Genomic DNA, 22922 nt, shown 5'->3' on the forward strand with positions numbered 1-22922 from the left:
AAATGCCATAATACTACCGGAAAAGACATAATGCAAGAAAAAAATTAATTTTCAGTTGCCTAAGTTTACTATTAAAGTGCATTACCGTTGTAAACTGTAGATTTACCAATTTGTGGATTACAGTCTGCAGAATGTTATTTGTGCTCGCCTATTGTGCTCCATGCTTTGCCACTGGAATTCAAATGCTAACTAATTGTGAGTTTTCAGGGGGTGTTGCCAGGATAAAAAGGCTATTATTATGTAAATAGCGGCGAAAGTATATAGAGAGGCAGCCGCTCAAAAGGCCACATGATGCCACCTCCACTTGTGAGACCACTTCCTGATCAGTAAGCCAAGCAGTAGTTGATCAGCTGACTTTGAAGGCTTGCAGAGGACACATCTTCGCAGACAGCTGCTGGAGAACTTTGGTGAGTTTTTCTTGCGATAGTTATATTTTATTATAGCTGAGTTTCTGAAAAACCTAACAAAATTGCCTGGAGATCTTGTTTGACTTGTGTGGTTGGTGGTGGAGTAGATGTGCATTAAACCTTGGAAACCATACATACAGTTGAGGGCCCATATGCAATTCACTTTAATTCAATTTAACCTAAGTTTTCTTCTAGGAGATTCCATAATTTTTCATCTTCTGTTTAAAATAACTTTTAAGTGCTCTGCAACTGAAAGAAAACCAAAAGTAGGTGAAAAAGTACTGTCAAAATGATATATGAGTATTTTCTTGCTATGGGAAAATATCACTTAGGAGAAAACTCAGGAGAAAAAGTAAATTGCATATGGGCCCAGGGGTCTAATATTAAATTTCACATTAAATTACATTTATTTCTTAAATCTGAGAGCAATGGAAACAACCAAATTAACTTTGTAGTATTAGGACCTCAAATTATATCCACTAAAAACCACAGAGGAGTGCAACTTCATTTGTATAATGAAATCATAATTCCAGATAGATTGGCTGTGTTGTGCTTGCTCTGGTCTCCTCTCCACATCTACATATTTAATGTATGAATGGATATTTAGTGTATGCGTGAATGTTATTCTCATATGATACTACTGATTTGTACTTCTAGAGCTGTGTTTAGTTGATGTGGAGGTTTTGAACTCCTCTAGAACTATTGGGAAAGCTTGTGAGTCAGACAATGGCCCCTTCCATCAGACTGGTAGTCAACTTAAAGTGAACCTGAACTCTTGCAAAGGACATAAGGAAAACAGAGAGAAATGAATCCTGTGTGTTTTTAGTGAGAAGAGCTTGTCTCATTCCCCCTTATCTTCAAGTAATCACAAGTGTATTTTGATCTCTCAGCTGTGTCAGCACAGAAATTCGGCAGTCCTCGGCAAACACAGCTAATATGTAAACACAGAATGTTAACCCTTTGCCTGCTTCCATAAAAGCAGGAAGTAGACACCCTGCAGATTTATTGCAGGAGTTATGTAAGCTGTAACAAAGAAGTGTTTTTCATTAAAGATTATTATGCTACTGTTTATCTTTTAGAGCAGAGAGGAAGTTCTGAGTTCAGGTCCGCTTTAATGTGAGATTCCATATAGCAGGAATAGAGTAACACACGTATGATTTTGATTTGTTGATTTGCCTATATAGACGATGGAAGATACATTAGACTTATGGATTGATTTTGTAGACATAATACTGTTGAAGTAATATTTGCTTATTTACTTTTCTATCTTTAGGTGTGAAGCAGAACAATGAAGCACTCGGAGACCCTCCCTGTCACCCCTAAATTGTCTCCTTCAGTTTCAAGCCACATAAGAAAACACGTTTCTATCTGTGAGTAATTTTTTTTTTATTTGTCAGTTAATTTCATGATAAAGGAACATTCAGCTGTAGAACTATAACAATGTCTAGCAGTGTAGTAGACAGAGAGCCTAGCCCCGCTCCCCCCTGAACCTGTGCCAGTGGTCCCCAGTAGCCGGCACTGTCTACTGTCATGGAGTGCTTAGAATATGTCTGGTTTCCTTCCATAAATGCTACTTGCCTATTCCACTTAATTCAGCCTCCCTTTAAATTCATAAAGTAAAAATATCTTCCAAGTATGTGCAACTAATGAAAGACTGACTTGTAACCTAATGTATAGGCTGCTTGGACTGCAGACCAGCCCAATATTGTTGCTGTACTGGCTTGCAGCTACAGTTTCTACGTGCTTTGAGATACCTTTCCACTGCAATCGGTCTTAATTACCTACAGATCATATTTCGCCTCCTACAACCATATACTCCAATTTCCTATGATTAAACTGCACCCGATTAAAAAAATAATAATCTGTAAAATGTGTCCTGTGTTCTAATGTGGCAAAATACTTGAATACTTGCAGAGATTCAGATTGTATGGTGATAATTTGCATTGTTATGGACCTTTTTTGACTTAGTTTTTACAATGACATTGTTTTGTTTATATTGTCTGTAGAAATGTGAGAGCTTTCATTTTGTAGTTCTTGTTTCCTGTTGGAGGTCTGTGGCTCCTCCTGGGCGTTGCCATTAATACAGGACAATCCATAGTAGTTTCTGTAAGGTGGAACTATTGTTCCCTATTGACATCCAGGCAAGGTTAATGTTTACATAGTCCAGTCCTGAGTATATTACTCATGGCAATGTACAATGCTTGTTGATTGACTTGGAGCACTTTTCAAATGTAAATGCTCCACAGGTGTAATGTATACACAACTTATGTACACAAATAACACAGGAGACAATAGGTTCAGTGAGTTAAAGGGGAGCTTGTCTAGTGACATGTGACAGGATGAGATAGACACCTACTGATGGGCTGAAGAAGATCAAGGTGCAGTCAAAAGGGAGGAATACAATATTTGAGCAGTGCATTTTCCAGCAGATCTGTATCAATTTGATATATCAATTTGATTTGAATAAATTGCATTTTTTACCTTTAGGGCCCATTCACACTGGGGCCCTTTTCCACATTTTTGAAAGCTACTTTTCTAAGCTTTTGTCTCTGTTATTGTAAATAACAATAAATATTGTCTCTGTTCAATGACACATGCATTAAAGCATGTCAGAGCTACCATCTATGAATTATTGACCCTTTTTATCTCTTTCCTGCTTTCAGAAGCCATTTTTTTGCCATGAAAGTGTTTTCTGGCTGTAATTCCTTGTCAGTGAAGGTTACTCTATAGCAGTGATGGCTAACCTTGGCACTCCAGCTTTGGTGGAACTACAAGTCCCATGAGGCATTGCAATACTCTGACCGCTTTAAGCATAACTTGGGGAGGCAGAGGCATGATGGGATTTGTAGTTTTGTCACAGCTGGAGTGCCAAGGTTAGCCATCACTGCTCTATAGTCTGACCCAGTCCTGACCCAAACACAAACTGTCACTTGCATACCTGATTTTAAACTCTTTCAGGCAGAGAAAAAAACCCAGCATAGTTATTTGTGTGTTTGGCACTGTAAATACACGTCTATCTCATCATGACACCTTGTGTATCCTTTAAGATTTGCAGAAATCACAAACGCGCTGCATGTAGCATTTTTGGAACTATTGTGATGGGTTTCTCCTTCACAATATTTATGCAATCTTTTGCTTCCCCCATTGTACTTCTGAATGGTGATGAATTCCTTTTTTCCGATGTGTACAGCATGTTCTGAAGGGTCTGAACACACTACCCTCATGGTCAGTACTAATAAGACCAGCACATATTGATCTGCACGAATGCTGGTGTGATTAAATAACTGACCAATTTTCTGTCTCTTGCAGGTGAAACAAAAGAGTTCTGGCAAACGCAGCGTGTGGAGGGCAAAGTTGATTTCATATTTAAACAAATACAAGAGAGATTGAATCTGCTGTGCAAGAAAATCAAAGCTGGATCGGCGACAGACAGAGGTATGCTGGCAGATCGCAGCCAGTAAAATGCTGCTTTGTCCATTTATTTTGTCTCAATGTCCATAATATGCTAAAGCCAATAGACCTGCTAATACCATTTACAAATATGTATAGGAAGCTACTCATATTTGCACAGAATGGTATATGTCTAAACATGCCTCTAAGTACTCTATTATGTAAGCTGGCCATACAAAGGACTCCACCCTTTAGAAGCCAATTTATTTAAAAGCTTGAAAGTGCTCCAGGCCAATGGATTTTAGCACATATTTTTGTTTCCTATTTGTTTGCTACTAAATAGTACTGCTGTAATGTGTATTTATGACCACTTGTCTTTAGGGGGCAGTGTGAGACAACAGGAGTGGATTTCTGCTTTCAGATTCTGCATTTTATGTTAGCAGGGAGAGAGCAAATCATTCCAAGATATTTACAGCACAATTGGTTCTGCTGACTAAGGTCAGAAGCACTTATCTAAAATGAGATAACTCTATTGAAGCTGCTAAGTGCTAATGGGATAATAACCATTACAGGTTCAGAGAGATCATAGTTTCATTTCTGAGTGCCACCTCTTTTCTACACAATGTTCTATGGCATCAATCTCCTGTGCCTGTTATAAGTCCTTATAGGTTATAGAAAATTTGAAAAAGAGCAGTCGGTTGGTAGGGGGAGAGTTAATCAGTTGCTCTCAGCTATAACTGAAAGAAAACAGATTTTCAAAGTAATGCCCATGTTATCCTATAGCACAGTTTCAACTTAACGTGTTTTAACTGAAATCTTTTTTTACAATGCACTGCTATGGAAAAAACACGGGCTCTAAGGAGTACACTCCCACACAGAAGTTTTGTGCACACAGTTGTGATTATGCATAATGACTCTAAAAGGCACATTTTGGGATTCTAAAATAGAATCTAAACCAGACTTGGGCAAACTCGGCCCTCCAGCTGTTACGGAACTACAAGTCCCACAATGCATTGAAGGAGTCGGACAGCCAAAGTCATAACTCATAAAGGCAAATGCATTGTGGGACTTGTAGTTCCATAACAGCTGGAGGGCCGAGTTTGCCCATACCTGACAGGGCCGGCGCTACCATTAAGGCAAAGGAGGCAGCTGCCCCAGGGCCCCAGAGCTTGTAGGGGCCCCCAGTGGCTACAAGAGGAAAAAAAATTTCAAATCGGCCTTATAGTTTTTGAGAAAATCGATTTTAAAGTTTCAAAGGGAAAAAAAAAAACATTTAAAAACCTGCCGACTTTAATGGTTAATAGCAAATCCACCTTAAATGCTAGAAACCCTAAATTTGCAGGATATGTTAAGCAGATCATTAGGAATAAGAGGAAAAAACAATTTTTCAAAAAGACCTTATAGTTTTTGAGAAAATCGATTTTAAAGTTTAGAAGGAAAAAAGTATAGTTTTAAATGCGGTAAATGTAACTTTTAGTAGCAAACCTAACGGTAGTGTAATTTTACATGCATCAAACGAAAGCACAATAAATTTTCTGACGGGGTTTCCAGGGGTCTATACGCAGCCGCAGCGCTTTGGCCAGGGATCGCTATACAGCCGCAATATGGCTGTATGAAGATCCCTGGCATTTTTTCCTATTTTTCCATTTTTTTTTTATGTTTAGAGTGTGGGAATTAAAAAAAAAAAATTATGTGGGGTCCCCTCTCCTGAAACTTTTAAACCCCCTTGTCCCCCATGCAGGCTGGGATAGCCAGAATGTGGAGCTCTGACCGATTGGGACTTCACACCCTGACTATACCAGCTGCAAAAAAGGTCCCCTAATGCCGATTTTTGTTCCGAGGTATATGTTGGGGGGGCCCCCTAGGTTTATTTTGCCCTGGGGCCCCATTGTTGCTTAAACCGGCCCTGATGCCTGATCTATACTCTATTTGCTTTTACAGTGAGCCAGATACACAGAAATATTTTAGAAAGAGAAATATCTAAAGTGGAATTTCACTTTTAACATTTGATAGAGAAATCTTTCACCCTTCTGAAAATGAGTTTTGCCTGAGCTTATACCACAGTGGTGACAGAAAATGTTGGCACTCCATAGGTACGTATGTTTTTATTGGCAATTTAGGGAAATTTGGAGGCCCAATAATACAGCAGGCGCCAGGGCCACCTGCTATGCAAGCTGTGGATACAAATAGCAAGCCCACCCGCTATTTGTAGTCGCAGTTAGCATACGCCAGCTATTGTATTGGGCGTCCAAATTTCCCTCAATTGGTGATAATATCATGGGTGCTTTTGGGTCACCCAAACTTCTGTAGCGGACGATATTTGTTCTCTACAGCGGTGAAGGCAGTGCGATTATTTACACTCTACGGTTAGGGCTAGGCATTGTGGGGGGTAGGTTACGCATCAGTGGGGATGGGGGTCAGTTAGGGTTAGGTGTCAGTGGGGATCAGTTAAGGTTAGGTATTGGTGTGGGGGGGTGAGTCGGTTAGGGTTACGCATCATGGGGGGATCAGTAAGAGTTAGGCATTGTGGGGGGGGGGAGGGGTTCGGTTAGGGTTAGGCATTGGTAGTGGCAGGGCTTTTACTGTATGGGAATAGGGTTAGGTTTAGTGATAGTATATTATTGGTAAAATGTACCAGTATCTTGCTAGCAGCTATTTCTGCTCCCAAATTTTTTCAGCGCTGATTTTGCATGAATGCTACTAGAGTCCGACTAAACCAAACCTGATCCATACTACAAGCGAATCTTTCTGCTCCGCAGTACATTCCTAGATTGTCCAGTGCTGAGACAAACCACTTTACTTTTCGTTGTTCTGTTTTTATTTTGTTTTGCCCTCATGCATAAAGATTGTGATGATCTGTGTTTTTATCTGTTTAGAATACAGAAGTGCTTTCCTGTTGGCAAATGAAGATTTACAAAGCAAAGCCTCCAACAAGAGCAGTAAGTAAAATAATAAGCATTGAGTAAACATTTACTAAGCATATCTATGGTATCTGTGCCTATGTCCACATCAAATGGCACTGCTGTATATTGTATATTCAAATGTGTATTCATGCCCACTCTTTTCCTAGTATGCATGCATATGGGGTTACATACTCCAGGGACTAGCAGCCACCACCCCCCTGTGGTGATGTCATGACATGCAGCCACTGGCTATGTACAGTATTGACATGTTTGTCCTGTTGCAAAGTAAAGATAAGATGTCTTCATGAGAACAATAGGTCCGCAAGTCCACAGACTTGGCTTTTGCAATGAATGACTTCTTCCATGCAAAGTAACTAAAGTGTCACCGTTACCTAGGCCTCATCCCCACTTGTGTGACACTAGTCTCATTCTCAGCAATGCAGTGTGTGCCACATGCAAAGACTAGAAAAAATAAAAACACTGCTACACAATAAAGCATTTTTAGTTACATTATTTCCTTACCAGTAAATTTGCTTAATGTAAACTCTATTTTTATGGTATATTGATGGAACATACTGTATATTACAACAATACAAGCCATATAACAAAATAAAATGACCTTTTCCTTAAAAAGGAGCTGTCAGCCATACTATCTCAGAAAAAAAATACCTCACATATATAAGTAGATAAATTACATAACATTTGTATTGCACTATCCACGTTTTGATATTAGTGATTTTTCTACAGTAAAAAAAGAGAAAATCCTTCTTAGGATTCTCCATTTTAACTGTGTCTATTTTGAAGCCAATCCTGATGTCATTTCCTCCCTTACTCTTCTCTGCCTGATTGTGTATGCATTGCCCGCCCTCCTCCCAGTCTTCAGGCACCCAGCTCTGCAATAGAAAGTGCATTGCATGAGAAATATTGGCCAATCAGAAAGGAACAGAGGTGTGGGAGGGGAAAACAGGAGGGAAAGAGGCTTCAGCCAATCAGGCTGCATTAGTTCAGTCTGAGGGGAAAGTAGAGAATCAAAAAAGGACATTTCAGCATGCCCTGCAACTTCCTTTGTGCAGCAATGTACCAAATAAGAGTCAGGTAAACTGGGGAATGATCATTTATCTACAAGAAAATAATAGTGATATTTAACTTTTGGATTGCCTGGTTAGCATCCTTATTACTTGTTTACCAGATAAAAATAAAGAATTGATTTTATGCTCAACAGTTACACAGTGTCCTTTCCACCTCTGGCATTAGTTCTTTATGTATAAATAAGATGTCCTAGCATTCTTACTTCCTGCTCCAGTATTTCTCTTACTGCTTTTCTACAAGCTCTGCATACATAGATCTTGATATCAAATTGTCAGCATACCTTAAAATAGGAGTTTCACCTATGCTGAGATACAGAGTGACTCGCAGCAGGAGGGATGCTGAGGGTTCTTGTTACAACACTGGGGCCTGTCCAGCAGATATACCTTAAGGCTAGGCAGTAGGCAGGTATAGATATGCATATCTATATCCTAGAACTTAGGTGAGTGAGGATGTGGGCTGCATGGTTGTGTAGTGGTTACTACTCATGCCTTTCGGTATTAGTTTGAATCCTAGCCAGAGCACTATCTGCAAAGAGTTTGTATGTTCTTCCAGTGTCTGCAGGTAGTGATGGTCATGCTTATGAGAACTCATGGGGAACCATGTGATTTGTTTGATCAGCTGGTTTGCAACGTTCTGATTTGCTGTGCTCACATCATGCTTTTGCACATGACCATGGCTAGCAAATCAGAGACTTGCATATCTCCAGTTTCCTCCCACACCGCACCACATCCCAAAAAACATACAAATAAGTTAATTGGCTTTCCCCTAAAAATTGTCCCTAGACTACAATGGACATATAACTATGGGATGGATTAGATTGTGAGCCCTTGTGATATAACTATATGCTGCAAAAGATGTCAGTGCTATATAAATAATAATAAAAGTTTGCTGTAAACCTTGAAATGTATATAGTTGTTCCAATACGACCAATGTATTGTTCTTCTCAAGAAATCCAGAGCTTAACCTATTCATGCTCCTTGTGTTTTTTTCATACAGGTAAAGATGTTAAGCTGCCGAAAGGAAAAGATCAAACACTCAAAACGAAAGAAAAGCCATCAGCCAGCATCTATGACTTGTAAGTATAAATTGTCTTTATTTAGCTGTTTATTTATAATGTTTAACATGTTTCTTTTAATTGAGTGTCTATTGTGCCATTTAATATATAAACCTAGTCTAGTTCAGCACCTCAAGGCCACAATTGTAGCAAATGAATTACAGTAAAGTCACTATCTTGAAGATAATATCGAAGCAGTTAATTTTACAACCAGAAGCGCTGCAGTAAAATAGCTATGAGTAGCGCACAAGTTAACACTTATAGCTGCTACTTGTGGCTATTTACATTGGTGCCTATGGCGGCGCACAAAGTACCCCTTAGTAGTCGTAGGGTTAGTTATCATTTTGGGGGTAAGTTAAGGTTAGTAATAGGTTTGAGAGGTCCTTTAGGTTGAGACATAGGTTCGGGTATCTTTTAAGGTTAGGCATAAATTAGGGGGTCCTTTAGGGTTATGGATAGGTTAAGGTTAGGCATAGGATGGGGGGTTGGTTAGGGTTAAGTGCGGGAGGGGAGTGGTTTGGTTTAGGCATCGGTAGAGGGAGGGCTCTGTGTCAGAAAAAAAGGTTAGGTTTGGCTGTAGTCAAATATTGGTGAAAATTACCAATATATTATTATTGGAATAGCACGCTGATCCATATTAGAACATCATCAATTTACTGATACTCTACTTGCCGCTATTCCTGGTGCCCATTTTAAATGTATGTACGTGGTAATGTAACTGGTGTGGTCACGCTCTGTTAATCTAGATGTACATTAATCGTGTGATTTTTAGAAAACAATTTTATTTCTTATAAGATCCTTCAGATAGAAAAAAAGATCATACTTAATCAATCCAACTTGTGAAAGTATCTAAACCAGTTACAATAGCATCTGTGAAAAAATCCACCATGCCAATAGCTTTAAAAAAATGATTGATAATGTGATCCTTCAGGATCAGTTGTGCCTACCAGCTTTAATAAAAAACGAACTGAAAAAATGTGGTCGAAAATATGATGATTCACTAAATATTGCACCTTTAGGGTTGGCTCACATGAGCTTCTGCAGGCGTCTGTCCTTGTTGCCAGGATCGACCAACACCTGCATTGAGATGAATGGGAACTCTGCATGTTGCATTCGGTAATTGCTCCCCCCCATGAGTCTCAATATGCGATGCAACGACAGAACGATAGGAACCAATGCCAAACCCTTTTCTGCTCCATTGCAGAAAAGCATTTTAGCATCGGCTAAACATGCCACCCGCAGAAGCCCATTTAAACCAACTTAGGCTAACTGACATGTGTAAACGCCATAATAAATTCAACAACTTTTGTTTTAGTTGAGATTTTGAGTTTATCTGTATTTCCATACTCACTAATGTCAGTCAGGTATGTTTATACTGTACGCTCACATGTTTGTGTTGTTCTCCTTTGCAGTGGAAAAGAGGTGATCCGTCCCATCCCTGACATGCATAGGAATTTATGCGCCATTATAGAGAGTGGTCGTCATGAAGAGCACATATGTGGACCAAAGTGCCTGTCTGGAATCGACCTATATTTCAGCAGAGATGGAAATCCACTGAAATACCCAATCCTGTGTCACTTTAAGCGTTTGCCTGCCAACTCTGACCTTTCCTCTAGGATGCTGAATATCAAATACAAAGCCCCCTGTGGAAAGACCCTGCGGGACTTTAAGGATGTCCGCTCGTACCTCTTCCAGACCAAATGCAACTTTTTATTTCTGGATCATTTTTCATTCAGCAGTTATATTCAGCTGGACAGAAACTATAGAATTCTATTGAAGAGCTCATCTGTGGTGCAGGAAGCTGATATAAGCAGAGAAGTGGAGAACATACCAGTCTCCTTCTGCAATGAAATCGATAACACCAGACCATCTCCTTTTAAATACAGAGAGGCCCCCTGGCCACGTGGATACGCTCTAGATAATTTCACGGATCTCTTTAAAGGATGCTGTGACTGTACCGATGGCTGCCTCGATGTGTAAGAATTTCTCATATTATCATTGAGGTTCCTTTTTCTTTGAAGCTGGGATGTATGCAAAGTGGATGAACATTGAGTTTTGGAAGAAGGAGCTTGTTTTTAAATTACGATAGTGGAATAGAATTAGTGGGTGGACCTAAATGTATGTAAGGTATATAGAGAGAGTCAGGGGCGCCTCTAGCCATTTTGTCACTCCAGGCGAGAAAATCTGTGGCGCCCCCACCCCATGGCACCCTTCCATGAAAATAATCGTAATGCAGCAGCGTTTCACCAGGAAATAATCATAATGCGGCAGCATTTTTCTTCAGAAAATTTGCAATGCGTGCAGTGTTTCACCAGAAAATACACGTAATGTAAGGCTGCAGAAGTGAGCTTACGGGCTGCAGGCCAGTGAACTGATGCGGCGTCTATTAGATGCCACAAAGCTGTTTACCACCTGGGGACACATCATCTGGCGGGGGGGGGGGGGGGGATGACCACTGTCCCCCCTGCACAGCACTCATGACCGACTGGTCGGCCTGGCACCCTCTACAATAGGTCAGAATGAGGCACAAAGGGGGACAGAAGGAGTCACAGGGGGACAGAAGGAGGCACGAAAGGGGAACAGAAGGAGGCAGAGGGGGACAGAGGAAGGCACAGGGGACAAAGGTGGCACATGGGGACTGAGGAGGCACATGGAGACAGAAGGAGGCACAAAGGAATACAGAAGGAGGCACAGGAGAACAGAAGGAGGCAGAGTGGGACTGAAGGAGGAACAGGAGGGCAGAGGTAGCACAAGGGGACAAATAAAGACAAAGGAGACATAAGGAGGCACAGGGGGACAGAAGGAGGCACAAAGGGCACAGAAGGAGGCAGAGATGGCACAAAGGATGAAAGAAGGATGCACAAGGCACAGAAGTGTCAGCTGCCTGCAACTTACGCTAAGTAGATGCAGCATAAGCAAGAAATAGAACACCCACAGGGGTGTGGCTTAATTTTGGGTGGGGCTTAATCCAGCAACATGGCACCCCCCAGGACCAATGGCACTCCAGGCAATGGCCTGTACTGCCTATGCCTAGAGGCGCCCCTGGAGAGAGTTCTTTAAACAGTTGTAAAGGCTTGGCTTCTGCCCACTTTAAATTAAAAAAGGGTGAACAGTAGGGATGGCAATGCTTAGCCTTAGGAGAACTCATGCGGAAGCAAGTATGTGATCACTGTGATCAGCTGATAGATTTGTAAGCCTCTGATTTGTTGGTCATGATCATGCGTTAAACCAGGAAGTCCTCACAGCAAATCAGAGCCTTACAAATCTATCAGCTGATCAAACTGATCACATGCTTCTCCATAGCATTACCATCTCTGGTGAGTAGGCAAGGTCTGGTGCCCTATCTTGAAGGAAAATTGCACAAATGCTGGGTAGCCAAAGCTCCTTAGAAATTGTAGCTACAGTAGCTCCCAACGTTTAAGTTTTTTTCTGTAACCGTAGTCAATGGAAGTGATTTCTTTCTGGTTTGTGAAATAATATGTTTGAGTACTGTTTGGTTATTATACCTCATAATTTTTCCTTTTCTTACTTTATTTTATTTTTTTTAGATCCAAATGTGCGTGCCTGCAGCTGACAGCCCAAGGATATAATCAAAAGATTTCGCCAAATCAAAAAGGAACACCTGGTTATAAGTACAGGCGGCTTCAGAATCCAATCCCCACTGGGTAAGTAGCTGAGCTGACATAGCGGTATATAACATTTTTTTTTTTTTTGCGATAGTGGTCCTTTCAAGAGGAACTCCAGTGAAAATAATGTAATAAAAAAAGTGCTTCATTTTTACAATAATTATGTATAAATGATTTAGTCAGTGTAGCATTGTAAAATCTTTCCTCTCCCTGATTTACATTCAGACATTTACCACATGGTGACATTTTTACTGCTGGCAGGTGATGTCAGTGGAGGGAGATGCTGCTTACTTTTTTGGAAGTTAGACCCAGCTGTAAACAGCTGTTATTTCCCACAATGCAATGAGGTTCACAGACAGCAAACTGTCAGAACCATGGTCCTGACATCACACTGTGGGAGGGTTTCACCCCAATATCAGCCATACAGCGCCCCCTGATGATCCATTTGTGAAAAGGAATAGATTTCTCATGGGAAAGGGGGTATCAGCTACTGATTGGGATGAAGTTCAATTCTTGGTCACGGTTTCTCTTTAACAAAATAAAGGCTTATCATTTAGTATTTTGCATTTTTCACAAATCTCTTTTTATTTTAGTTAGCTGAGCAAACGCACTAGCAAAACAGCCAGAAACATTTCTGCATTTCAATCGCTTAGGTATGTTTCCTGTCACTGAACATTCTGCTTTATTATAGGCTCTATGAATGTAACGTGAGCTGTAGATGCAATCGAACGATGTGTCAGAACCGGGTTGTGCAGCAAGGCCTTCAGGTGAGGCTTCAGGTGTACAAAACCAAAGAGAAAGGCTGGGGAGTGCGCTGCCTGGATGATCTGGACAAAGGCACCTTCGTGTGCATCTATGCAGGTAAGGTCCATCTGTACAAACATCACAATTTCCTTGTATTATCTGCTCTGTGTGAGAGGAGGAAAGAGAGAAAAACATATTTCCTCATTGTTGTGTCCCCTGGCCCTGAGTAGTTTGATGAAAATGTTCACGTTTCCTTATAGGTCGTGTAATGATGAAAGCTGTGGATGCAGGGACACAACAACATACCATTCCATGCCGGATGCCCACTACTGATGATAAACCCAGCTCTGCTTGCTCTAAGAGGAAGCGGCATGCTTCTCATTCAGATTCTGAGATCTCTATCGTCCCACTGACTTCTGCCAACAATCGGAAGCCTGGGGATCCTCCAGTTACTACAAACCCAAAACCTCAGGAGGGTGTGACCAGCAGGTATGGAATTTATGTATGTATGTGTGACTATTAATTTGTACTAAGGCAAAATTCCTTGTTGCTAAGCCATATCTGTTGTGATAAAAAAAAAATGCATATTCTGAAATGGTATATTTTAAGTATTTGTGGGAAAGGATGAGTAAGAACAATTTTCCAAAGGGAAAAATCGTCTCAGCCTGTGCGGGCTGTGTATGCAAGGGGTTAACTCACCAAAGCCGACGCCTCCCTTCCTGTACTCTATACCGCAATCCATTGTCTTACACTTCCTCCTTCTGCCATAGTGGAAGTTCAGGTTTAGAATGTGGAAGTAAAGAAGATGGAACGCAGCATGAGCGCATCAGAAGAAAGGTGGCAGCTTAGGTGAGATAACCTCTACATACACAGCCTGTGCCCCCCTCGCACATTCTGAGACAATTTTTGCCAAATCGTTCTTGCTGTTACTCAGTCACTAAGTGGACTTAGTGTAGAAAATGTGGTTCATAATAATAAATAAAATACATTTAAATTCCTCTATGGTTAAAGAGGCATCACATGACCTATGTGCTTTGTGCTGTAGATTTAAACTCATATCTTCGTGTTTTATTTCTCTTCTATAGAGATAAAGGATTGGATATAAAAAGAGGAAATATGGATTTTTCCTCAATTAGAAGACCTAAAAGCAAGACAGCCATGCTCCAGAAACGCAGGAAGGAGGTCCTTGAAAAGGTAACTGTCATTAATTATCAAGCTATGTACCATTGCAAAAAATAATACAAAGCCAGCAGTCTGCAATACTGTCTACCATTAGGTGGTCAGAGTTTACAGTCCTCACAGTTTTCTAGTTGTTCACCTGCTGTAGTCACAGTGATAACTCTTACAGTATAGTACAGGCAGGTTTCAGTGTCTTGACTGATAATCTTTCTATTGTACATACAGGGTGTGGTCACAGTACAAATTAGTTCTGATGAGGAAGATGATCAACCAGCACCCTCTGCTCCGAAAGCATCAAATGCAAGCAGCTCAAGACACCAAGGTATTGTATGTTCTGTTAAAGACTAAAAGTTAATGACCACTTTTAGTCTTCTGTACCGTTAATGGCCACCTGTTGTTCAACAGCTGCAACGTGTCAGCAGTGCAATGATTGGAGATTCTTCCTATGTGGCAATTACTGTGTCTCATATCTATGACACCATCTAGTGGCGTCTTGAGACAGCTGTATGATCCTTGGGGCACATCTGGCTATGGGAAGGGGGCTGACTTGTACTGGAGGCACATCTGGCTACTGTGGAGGGGGCTGTATTGGGGAGGTGGCTTATACGCAAGTCAATCACTTTTTTTCCTGGTTTCTGAGGGAAAAGTGGGTACCTCGGCTTATACGCGGGTAGGCTTATATGCAGGTATATATTACCTAAAGAGAGCACAGTCCTGTCACCTCAGAACTGTTTCCATTAGTGTCAATAAGAGTTATGCTAGGTACGCACAATCTAGTTTTCTGACAGATTTACTGTCAGATTGATTATTTCCAGCATGTCCGATCTGATTTCCAACCTATTTTCTGAACGATTTTCCGTTCACTTTTATGGAAAATTGATCTGAATATCGATCAGAATTCAGATCTGGCATGTTGGAAATAATCGATCCGACAGTAAATATGTCGGAAAATTGCATTACACAGGATGTAACATGTTTCTGAGATGCGATTTTATTTGCAAAGTTTTTAACAGTTTTTGATTTGCAAAGTTTAGGTTTAGTTTAGGACTGGTACTTGCAGCACCACAAGATTCTGTCTGTTATGTATACTAAATGTGGTCTGTTATTGCTATGTAGTAATGACTAATTTTCATTGTAACTTTGGAAATATGTAGAATATTTCCTTTTAGGCTTCTTGCACACCAAGACGTTGCATTAGGTGGCACGTTAAGGTCGCATAACGTGCACCTAACACAACGTATGGTGCTGCAAGAGCCGACGGTAGGACTCTGGGAGTCCTATAATGTCTCCCAGAGTGGCGCTGATTGGCCAGCGGGACCACGTGATGCGGAGCGAGACACTCCGCATCACGTGGTCCCACCGGCCAATCAGCGCCCGCCAGTGCAGTGAATATTAAGTAGCCATGTGCGTGGCTACTGTAGCTGGCTCTCCCCGCCTCCTCTCCGCCCCCCACTGCGCATGTGCAAACAGTCTAACGCGGCTATAGCCGCTCCAACGCCGTAGCATGCTGCACTTTGCACAGAACGTGCAGCGTTACATGTAACGCAACGTGGGCTGTGTGAACAGCCCACTTGTGTTACATTGCTGTGCGTTGGGGGAGCGTTACAGGCGCACTAACGTGCGCCTGTAACGTCTTGGTGTGTAAGCAGCCTTAAACAATACCAGTTGCCTGGTAGTCCTGCTGATAATTATGGTCAGTTGTGTCTGAATCACACCTGAAACAAGCATGTTGCTAATCTTGTAGGATTTTTTGTCAGAAACATCTGATCTGCATGCTTGTTCGGGGTATATGGCTAAAAGTATTAGAGACATGGGCCCATATGCAATTCACTTTTTCTCCTGAGTTTTCTCCTAGGAGATAATTTTTCATCTTCAATTTAAATTAACCTTTTAGCACTTTGTAAAAAAAAAAGTATCAAAAAGTAGGTGAAAACATACTGTCAAAATTATATTGAGTATTTGTTTGCTTGCTGGGGGTGTAAAAGGCAAATTATTTACAAGTTGTGAAAATATCACCTAGGAGAAAACTTGGGTGAAATAGTGAATTGCATATGGCCCATAATATCAGCAGGATGCCAGGCAACTGGTATTCCCTAAAATTAAATAAATATGTCAGCCCCCATATCCCTCTTACTTCAAGTTCACTTTAAACTAAAAAAAAAAATGAAATGTTTACATGAGAGGTGTGTTTAGTGAGGTTTAGAATACATGCTCAGATTTGCTCTTCTCTAATGAAAGGTGAGAAGCTTGGTGATGTTGCTAAGAACATGGCGAGAGATATGATGAGGACAAATGATACAGGCTACTCGTCAGATAACAGCACCTTATCTACACGGTCCAGTGACAGTTATCCACATCTGGCTGCCTCTAAAGAGAACCTCGCCATTCAACACCCAGACAGTGCAGAAGAGCTCTGCATCATAGATGCTTCCCAGGAAGGGAATGTGGCCCGATTCTTCAATGTAAGTATTGGACACATAATACTAACAATACAGAGTTGCTCTTGAAATGTTTTTAACTGCAGAATGCAAACAAACAGAGCTAAATGGTAGTTTTATGCAGAGAAATAACTGAACAGCAGTGAAACCAGCTAGGAGAAGGCAACACATAAAATCCCCCATGTCAGAAGCTTGAGCATTACACTATTGGGCCATCCTTGATCAGTGTGCGGCTGACAGGCATATTGTGATTATTATTTTTGATTTATATAGTGCCAGCGTCTTTCGTTGTGCTGCTCCATATCCACTTTCTGATTATCAAATTACTTTTAACAGTTACCTGCCCAATCCAATTCACTTTTTCTGCCATTCCCCTTTTACCTCTGGCCAAGTTGTACTCCTTACTAGATAACCTAATAACAAACTGCCTCTAGGAATGAATATTGTATATTACCCCACCTCTTTTCCTCCCCTATTCCTTTAGATTGTAAGCTCACAAGAGCAGGACTCTCTCCCTTTTGAGTCTTGGAATTGTTATACATTTTATTCATCCTGTAGTAGTAGAGTATTGTACCATATTAGCCATCAGTAAAAGCAAGACGTTTGGAATCAGGATGATGCCATTTATTGGCTAACTTAACATTTTAAGTCAGCCAATAACTGGTATCATCCTGATTCAAAAAGTTTTGATTTTATTAATCGTGTTACTTTTGTCACTGTAATTACCAATTCTGTATTTTGTAACCAGTTCTGTATTTTGTATATTGATGTATACAATTGTCTATATTATTATGCACCCCATGTTTGTTTCTTACATTGTACAGAGCCACAGAATATGTTGGCACTTTCTAAATCAATATTAATAAATCTGCATGCTTGTTCATAGTCTATTGCTAAAATGTGAATAAGATCAGGTCCATCATCTACATTGATGATTTAGGCAGACTTGAGAACTATTGAAGCAATTGGAAAATGATACTTTTGGATCTCTTTTATACCAGTGCTTATACTGTTGCCATGGTTTCCAACTAGTTCCTTAAAAACGTTATAGCGGCTGCAAAGTGAAGTTATAATAGCATTTGCTTTAACAAGTGACAGATCTATAAAAACTAATTTTTTTTTTCCTTGTTACATACAGCATAGCTGCTCTCCAAACTTGTTTGTTCAGCACGTATTTGTAGAATCTCATTCCAAGAAGTTCCCGTGGACGGCATTTTTTACTAAGAGGTATGCACCACCCTTTTTGTTTGTAGAGAATAAATTGAACATGTAATGGATCATGCAAAAATCGAAAGCACCTGTGGAAAAAGGATCCCACAAAAAAAGCAATATATAGATTTTATTATTCAATAACATTCACAGAAAGTGCAGTAAACGGGGAAAAGAGTGGATCTGTGTTTGGTATGACTACCCTTCAGCTTAGCAACCATTCAATAAATTACACCTGCACCAAAGACTTTGGATGCCTTATTTAAAGCAAACCTGAACTAATAATTAAAAGTCAAAATAAACATACACATGTCATACTTACCTCCCGCGTAGTCTCCTCATCGGTCTCTTTCTCCTCTCCTGTGTCCTGTTTGTCCACTGTGCTCAATGGAATTCTCCGTCCCACATGTTGAAAATGGCCACTACCCCGTAACAGCTTCCTGGTCAGCACACTGTTAAACTGTAATTTCGCCCACTTGAGCCATAGGGAAACATGGACATTACCTTGCTCATCTGTTGTCCTTTCAGTTATAACTGACAGCAACTGATATATTTCAGTTCTGACAAAATCTTGTCAGAAATGAAAGGGATCGTTGTTACAAGAAAATGGTGAGGTTCTGAGAGGAACTGACGGTGAGGTAAGTATGTTACATTCATTTGCAGTTGTTTATTTAAAATCATTTTACTCGGTTGAGGTTCACTTTGAAGTGTAACTCCAGCGAAAATATTTAATTTTAGTGTATGAAAAGGCTACAATGTTTTTTCTTTTTGTGTCTCTCCTTGAGAAGATTATTATTAAGAGGCTTCCCTCTACTGAGATAAGTACCCATTTGGGGCACTCTAAAGTGTAACTGTGGAGAAAAAAGTGTCTCTTCCTCCTCTACCTGCCCTCTCCAGCGCTGGGACCCCCGGAAAGCTGCTTGTTGATTTCTCGCATACTAGCACGGACCTGCTCAGGTGGGAAAGGCTGAATCTGAACGGGTCCATGCTCCTGCATGAGCCATATGTGCCTGTGCGATAGCACGGTCCCAAAGAGGGTCTGCTTTTTCTGCCTGAGCCCAAGCGGGTCCGTGCTACTGCTTTCCGGAAACAAAACTCTATTTCTGTACGTTGTATGTTGATCATCGTCTTAATATTTGATGTTTTGTTGGAATGTTTATGTTGTTTACACCTTTCCTTTTTCTCTTCCAGCCTTGTGAAAGCCGGCACGGAATTAACCTGGAAATACAATTACGTTATTGGAAGCGCGCCGGACATGGAAATTCCATGCTTGTGTGGATCTAAAACTTGCAGAGGCAAAATTATATGAACTTTTTATACATTTTATAAACAGAAAATCAATTTATATCCTTTGAAAATTACTTTTGATTTTCAATCAGCTGTGGAGTTTGCTGTTGCCAGATTTTTAATACATTTGAGGTTCTTATTTATTATGAATTTGTATAATGTACATATCTTGCCTATTTCCTTTTTTCCTGCATCAGATTTCAGTTGGAAGGACAATATATATATATATTTTTATAAAGCAGATATTTACACTGTATACAGTATACTCCCATGTCTAACTTGTCCCTTTCAGAACCTATTCATCAAGTGTAATAAATATTTTCTTCTTATCCATGTTTTTTGTGTATCCATGTAAATGTTTAGAGGTCTGTCTCTAAAAAGTGTCCCTTCCTAGATCGTGTGATGGCTCCCCCCTGTCTGATGTCTGTGAGGATTTAAAGCGGTTTAACACCCAGCATTACAACTTTGCTTTAAAAGATTGCTTACAGCTTACAAACTATTATGCCAGATTTTTTTTTAAGAAGAAATTCACTGAATGGGTTAAACATGACATTTTAGTGTTGGTTTTAACAAGGAATCCGCATCCATTCTTATCTTTAGTTACAAATGTATCTTTATTTGGAATACAATTAGACCTTTGAAAAGCCTGCCAGGGAAGCCCTCTTTGTTCTCTCAGAGCAGTGTTTGTTTGTTACATTGTAGATAGATACATTTGTAACTAAACAAGCAAGCACGGAGGAGGATTTCTAGCTAAATGCAGCACTAAAATGTCATGTTTAATCCATTCAGTGAATTTCTGCTAAAAAAAAATCTGGCATAATAGTTTATAAGCTGTAAGCAATCTTTTAAAGCAAAGTTGAAATGCTGGGTGTTAGACCACTTTAATAAGCAGAAAAGGAATGTACAAGTGTTCATGGAGAGGCACAATATCAGTTTATTTCATTTGTAATTCTCTAATTTCTTGGCAACAGTCACTCGATTCCTGGGTAATGAAATCATGGTTAGCCAGTCAGAGAAATAGAAATTGCCACTCATTCTTGAAGTAGAAATTCTGTGAGGAGAGCTGCTCATCTCTACCAGAAACCAGCAGTTTATATCTTTGGTCTCTGGAACATAACAATACTTGTAATTTACTTTATAAGTGTCTTAACACCAATTCTAGACAGTGGGCCAGCAAAAACTGGGTGGCCCCAAAAGTATTTTGTGCAGTGTGTCGTCCACCCCCACCCCACCGCTCCGCTCCTCCGCTAGCTTCCCCCAATCGGAAGCCAAGCAGCGACCTAGGAAGTAATTCATTGCATAAAAAGAGAGGTGGCCTTTAACAGTGACAGATGATATTTCAGAAAGTGTATCCTTCTTCAAACTGTATAGGCTCTCTCTGAAGTTACAAAACACCACAAGCAATTATATACTCTCACAGTCAGGTCACATGGACCAATCAAAACCATTAAAAACCTGAAAACCTCCAGCGACCAATCATAGGACCAGGAATAATGAGAGTACCTGGTGGGGAACTGCTATGCAAGGCAGGAACCGTTATACCAGAGCAATTAAAAAAACATCATTGCTAGGTGCACCTATCAGCAGTGGCTGTCTGCGGAGGACCTGATAGGGAACTATGAGCCATCCAATAGAAAGATTAACCCATATTCAGCATGACATAAGGGGCAAAACCGCCCCATAAACATGTGACCATTTGCTCAAGCTTCCTGTGAGGAAACGCGGAAAAGCCGCCGTCTCTCGAGGTGAGGCGGCTGTTTCCGCGTCCAGCATGGCGTCACAACGCGGAAAAAACGCCGCATGCCGCATGGGCAGTGCGGCGGAATCCGCATTGGTAACGGCGGAATCCGCATCAGAGGCGGCCCCCGCACTAGATACATTGCATGACAGTACTGGTGTGGCTGGGACTGATAGTCCACCAGGATTCAGACTTACACGCGCGCGAGCACAGAGGCAGAGTTTAAATAGCAGTTAGAAGGGTGTCAGCTGACCAGCTGGGTCAGCTGACAAATTCCACTGCTCTCATTGGACCAGCAATTAGGGAGGTCCTGGAAAGGTCCTAGAGTATATATATTGCTGGTTGTTCACTTGCTCTTTGTCTGGCGTGCGATCACATATGTGGGAGCACTCAGACCTGTAGTCAGATCCTTAAGTGTGCCGGGACCAGCTGGAGCTGTAATCCTACACTTAGCTAGATTCTGTTGATAGCTAAAGTACTAGTTTGATTGTGATTATATGTTATGACTTTTGCCTGCTTTGACTATCCTCCTGAACTCTGATCTTGTACCTCGATATTTCTGATACTCTGTTGCCGAACCCCGGCTCGTTCCTTGACTCTGTTTCTGCCTCCTGATTTTGTACCCCGATATATCTGATACCTCGTTGCTGAACCCTGCCTGTACTTTGACTCCGCCTTTGCCTCCTGATCTTGTACTTTATCTGTCCGTGTGTGTACGACCTGGCTTGTCCGACCTCGAGAACCGACCTTACCGTTAGAGGCGGTTCCTCGCTCTGTTAGCGATCCTTCCTCCTGAGGGTCACTTTCAGATATACCTTCCTACTGTCAGTCTGACTCCTCCCGTCTTGGAGAGCTCAGGTCTGCGGAAGGAATCTGTGCAGTACTCCTTGCTGCATTAAGGCCTTGTCCTCTAAGTGTTACTGTTACACCAAACACTACACTCTACTCAGGTGAACAGAGGTTAGTTTGTATATCGGATTATCGGTGAGACTGCAGATCACTTATAATCTGGTATATATCTGTATTTCCGGTGATACTGCAGATCACCGGTAATCAGATACTCTCTGCGCCCACCGATCGTTACAGAACGCCAGACCAAAATACAAAATGGACGCAAACACTGATTGTCTGGGTGTACTTGCCGCTTCGGTGGACAACATCAATCAAGTACTGGGCACTCACATAACTCTTATTGATGCCCTATCAGGGTCTGTACAAACCCTCCAGACATCAGTGGATCATGTGCGATCCTCTCCTAGCTCTGACATACGTATGCCTGTACCTGAAAGCTTTTCCGGCCACAGATCTGACTTCCGGAATTTTAGGAGTAGGGTGTTGTCCTATTTTGAGTTGAGACCCCAATCTTCGGGTACTGAGACCCAGAGGGTCACGTTTATTAAAACTTTGTTGTCCGGCGACTCCCAGTCTTGGGCGTATAGCCTGCCCGCCGGAGACAAAGCTCTTACCTCTGTAGAGGAATTTTTTAAAGCTATGGCGGTAATTTACGACGATCCGGACCTTGCCTCGACTTCTGAGCGGAAGCTCAAGCTTTTGCGTCAAGGCGAAGGTCCGGTCGAAGATTACGCGGCCGAGTTTAGGAGGTGGTCAGTTACGGCCAGGTGGGACACCTATGCCCTATTAGATCATTTCTTGTCAGGGCTGTCCGATGAGGTCTCTGATTTGATGTTAAGCCAGCCCGAGCCCAGAACAGTCGATGAGGCCATCTCAGCGGCCATCCGAATCGACCGCAGGCTGCGCTACCAAAAACAGACCAGGGGTAGTTCCCGTCTCAGAGGGGTATCTTACACCACGGTCCCAGTGACTCCACCTACTACTATTTCACCTTCTCCTGTCGTGC

At 41.3% G+C, this 22922-nt stretch overlaps 1 protein-coding gene across 1 annotated transcript; it reads left to right on the forward strand.

Moving 5' to 3' along the window:
* The first annotated feature begins 1695 nt into the window (after positions 1-1695).
* Positions 1696-19366, forward strand: LOC137544825 (histone-lysine N-methyltransferase SETDB2-like). The gene is made up of 13 exons (XM_068265918.1): positions 1696-1777; positions 3717-3842; positions 6674-6736; positions 8786-8864; positions 10256-10819; positions 12392-12508; positions 13161-13330; positions 13474-13702; positions 14299-14407; positions 14618-14714; positions 16631-16854; positions 17969-18057; positions 19231-19366. Exons 1-13 carry the CDS (start codon positions 1696-1698, stop codon positions 19346-19348), a joined length of 2067 nt encoding a protein of 688 aa, XP_068122019.1. The 3' UTR covers positions 19349-19366.
* Positions 19367-22922: the final 3556 nt, after the last annotated feature.

Source organism: Hyperolius riggenbachi, chromosome 2, assembly GCF_040937935.1.
Source record: "Hyperolius riggenbachi isolate aHypRig1 chromosome 2, aHypRig1.pri, whole genome shotgun sequence".
Lineage (NCBI taxonomy): Eukaryota > Metazoa > Chordata > Amphibia > Anura > Hyperoliidae > Hyperolius > Hyperolius riggenbachi.

Coding starts and splice junctions, on each gene's coding strand:
- LOC137544825 (XM_068265918.1), top strand. CDS start 1,696: ATGAAGCACTCGGAGACCCTCCCTGTCACCCCTAAATTGTCTCCTTCA. Junction 3,843..6,673: donor TGGATCGGCGACAGACAGAG/GTATGCTGGCAG, acceptor TTATCTGTTTAG/AATACAGAAGTGCTTTCCTG. Junction 14,408..14,617: donor GGAAGGAGGTCCTTGAAAAG/GTAACTGTCATT, acceptor TTGTACATACAG/GGTGTGGTCACAGTACAAAT.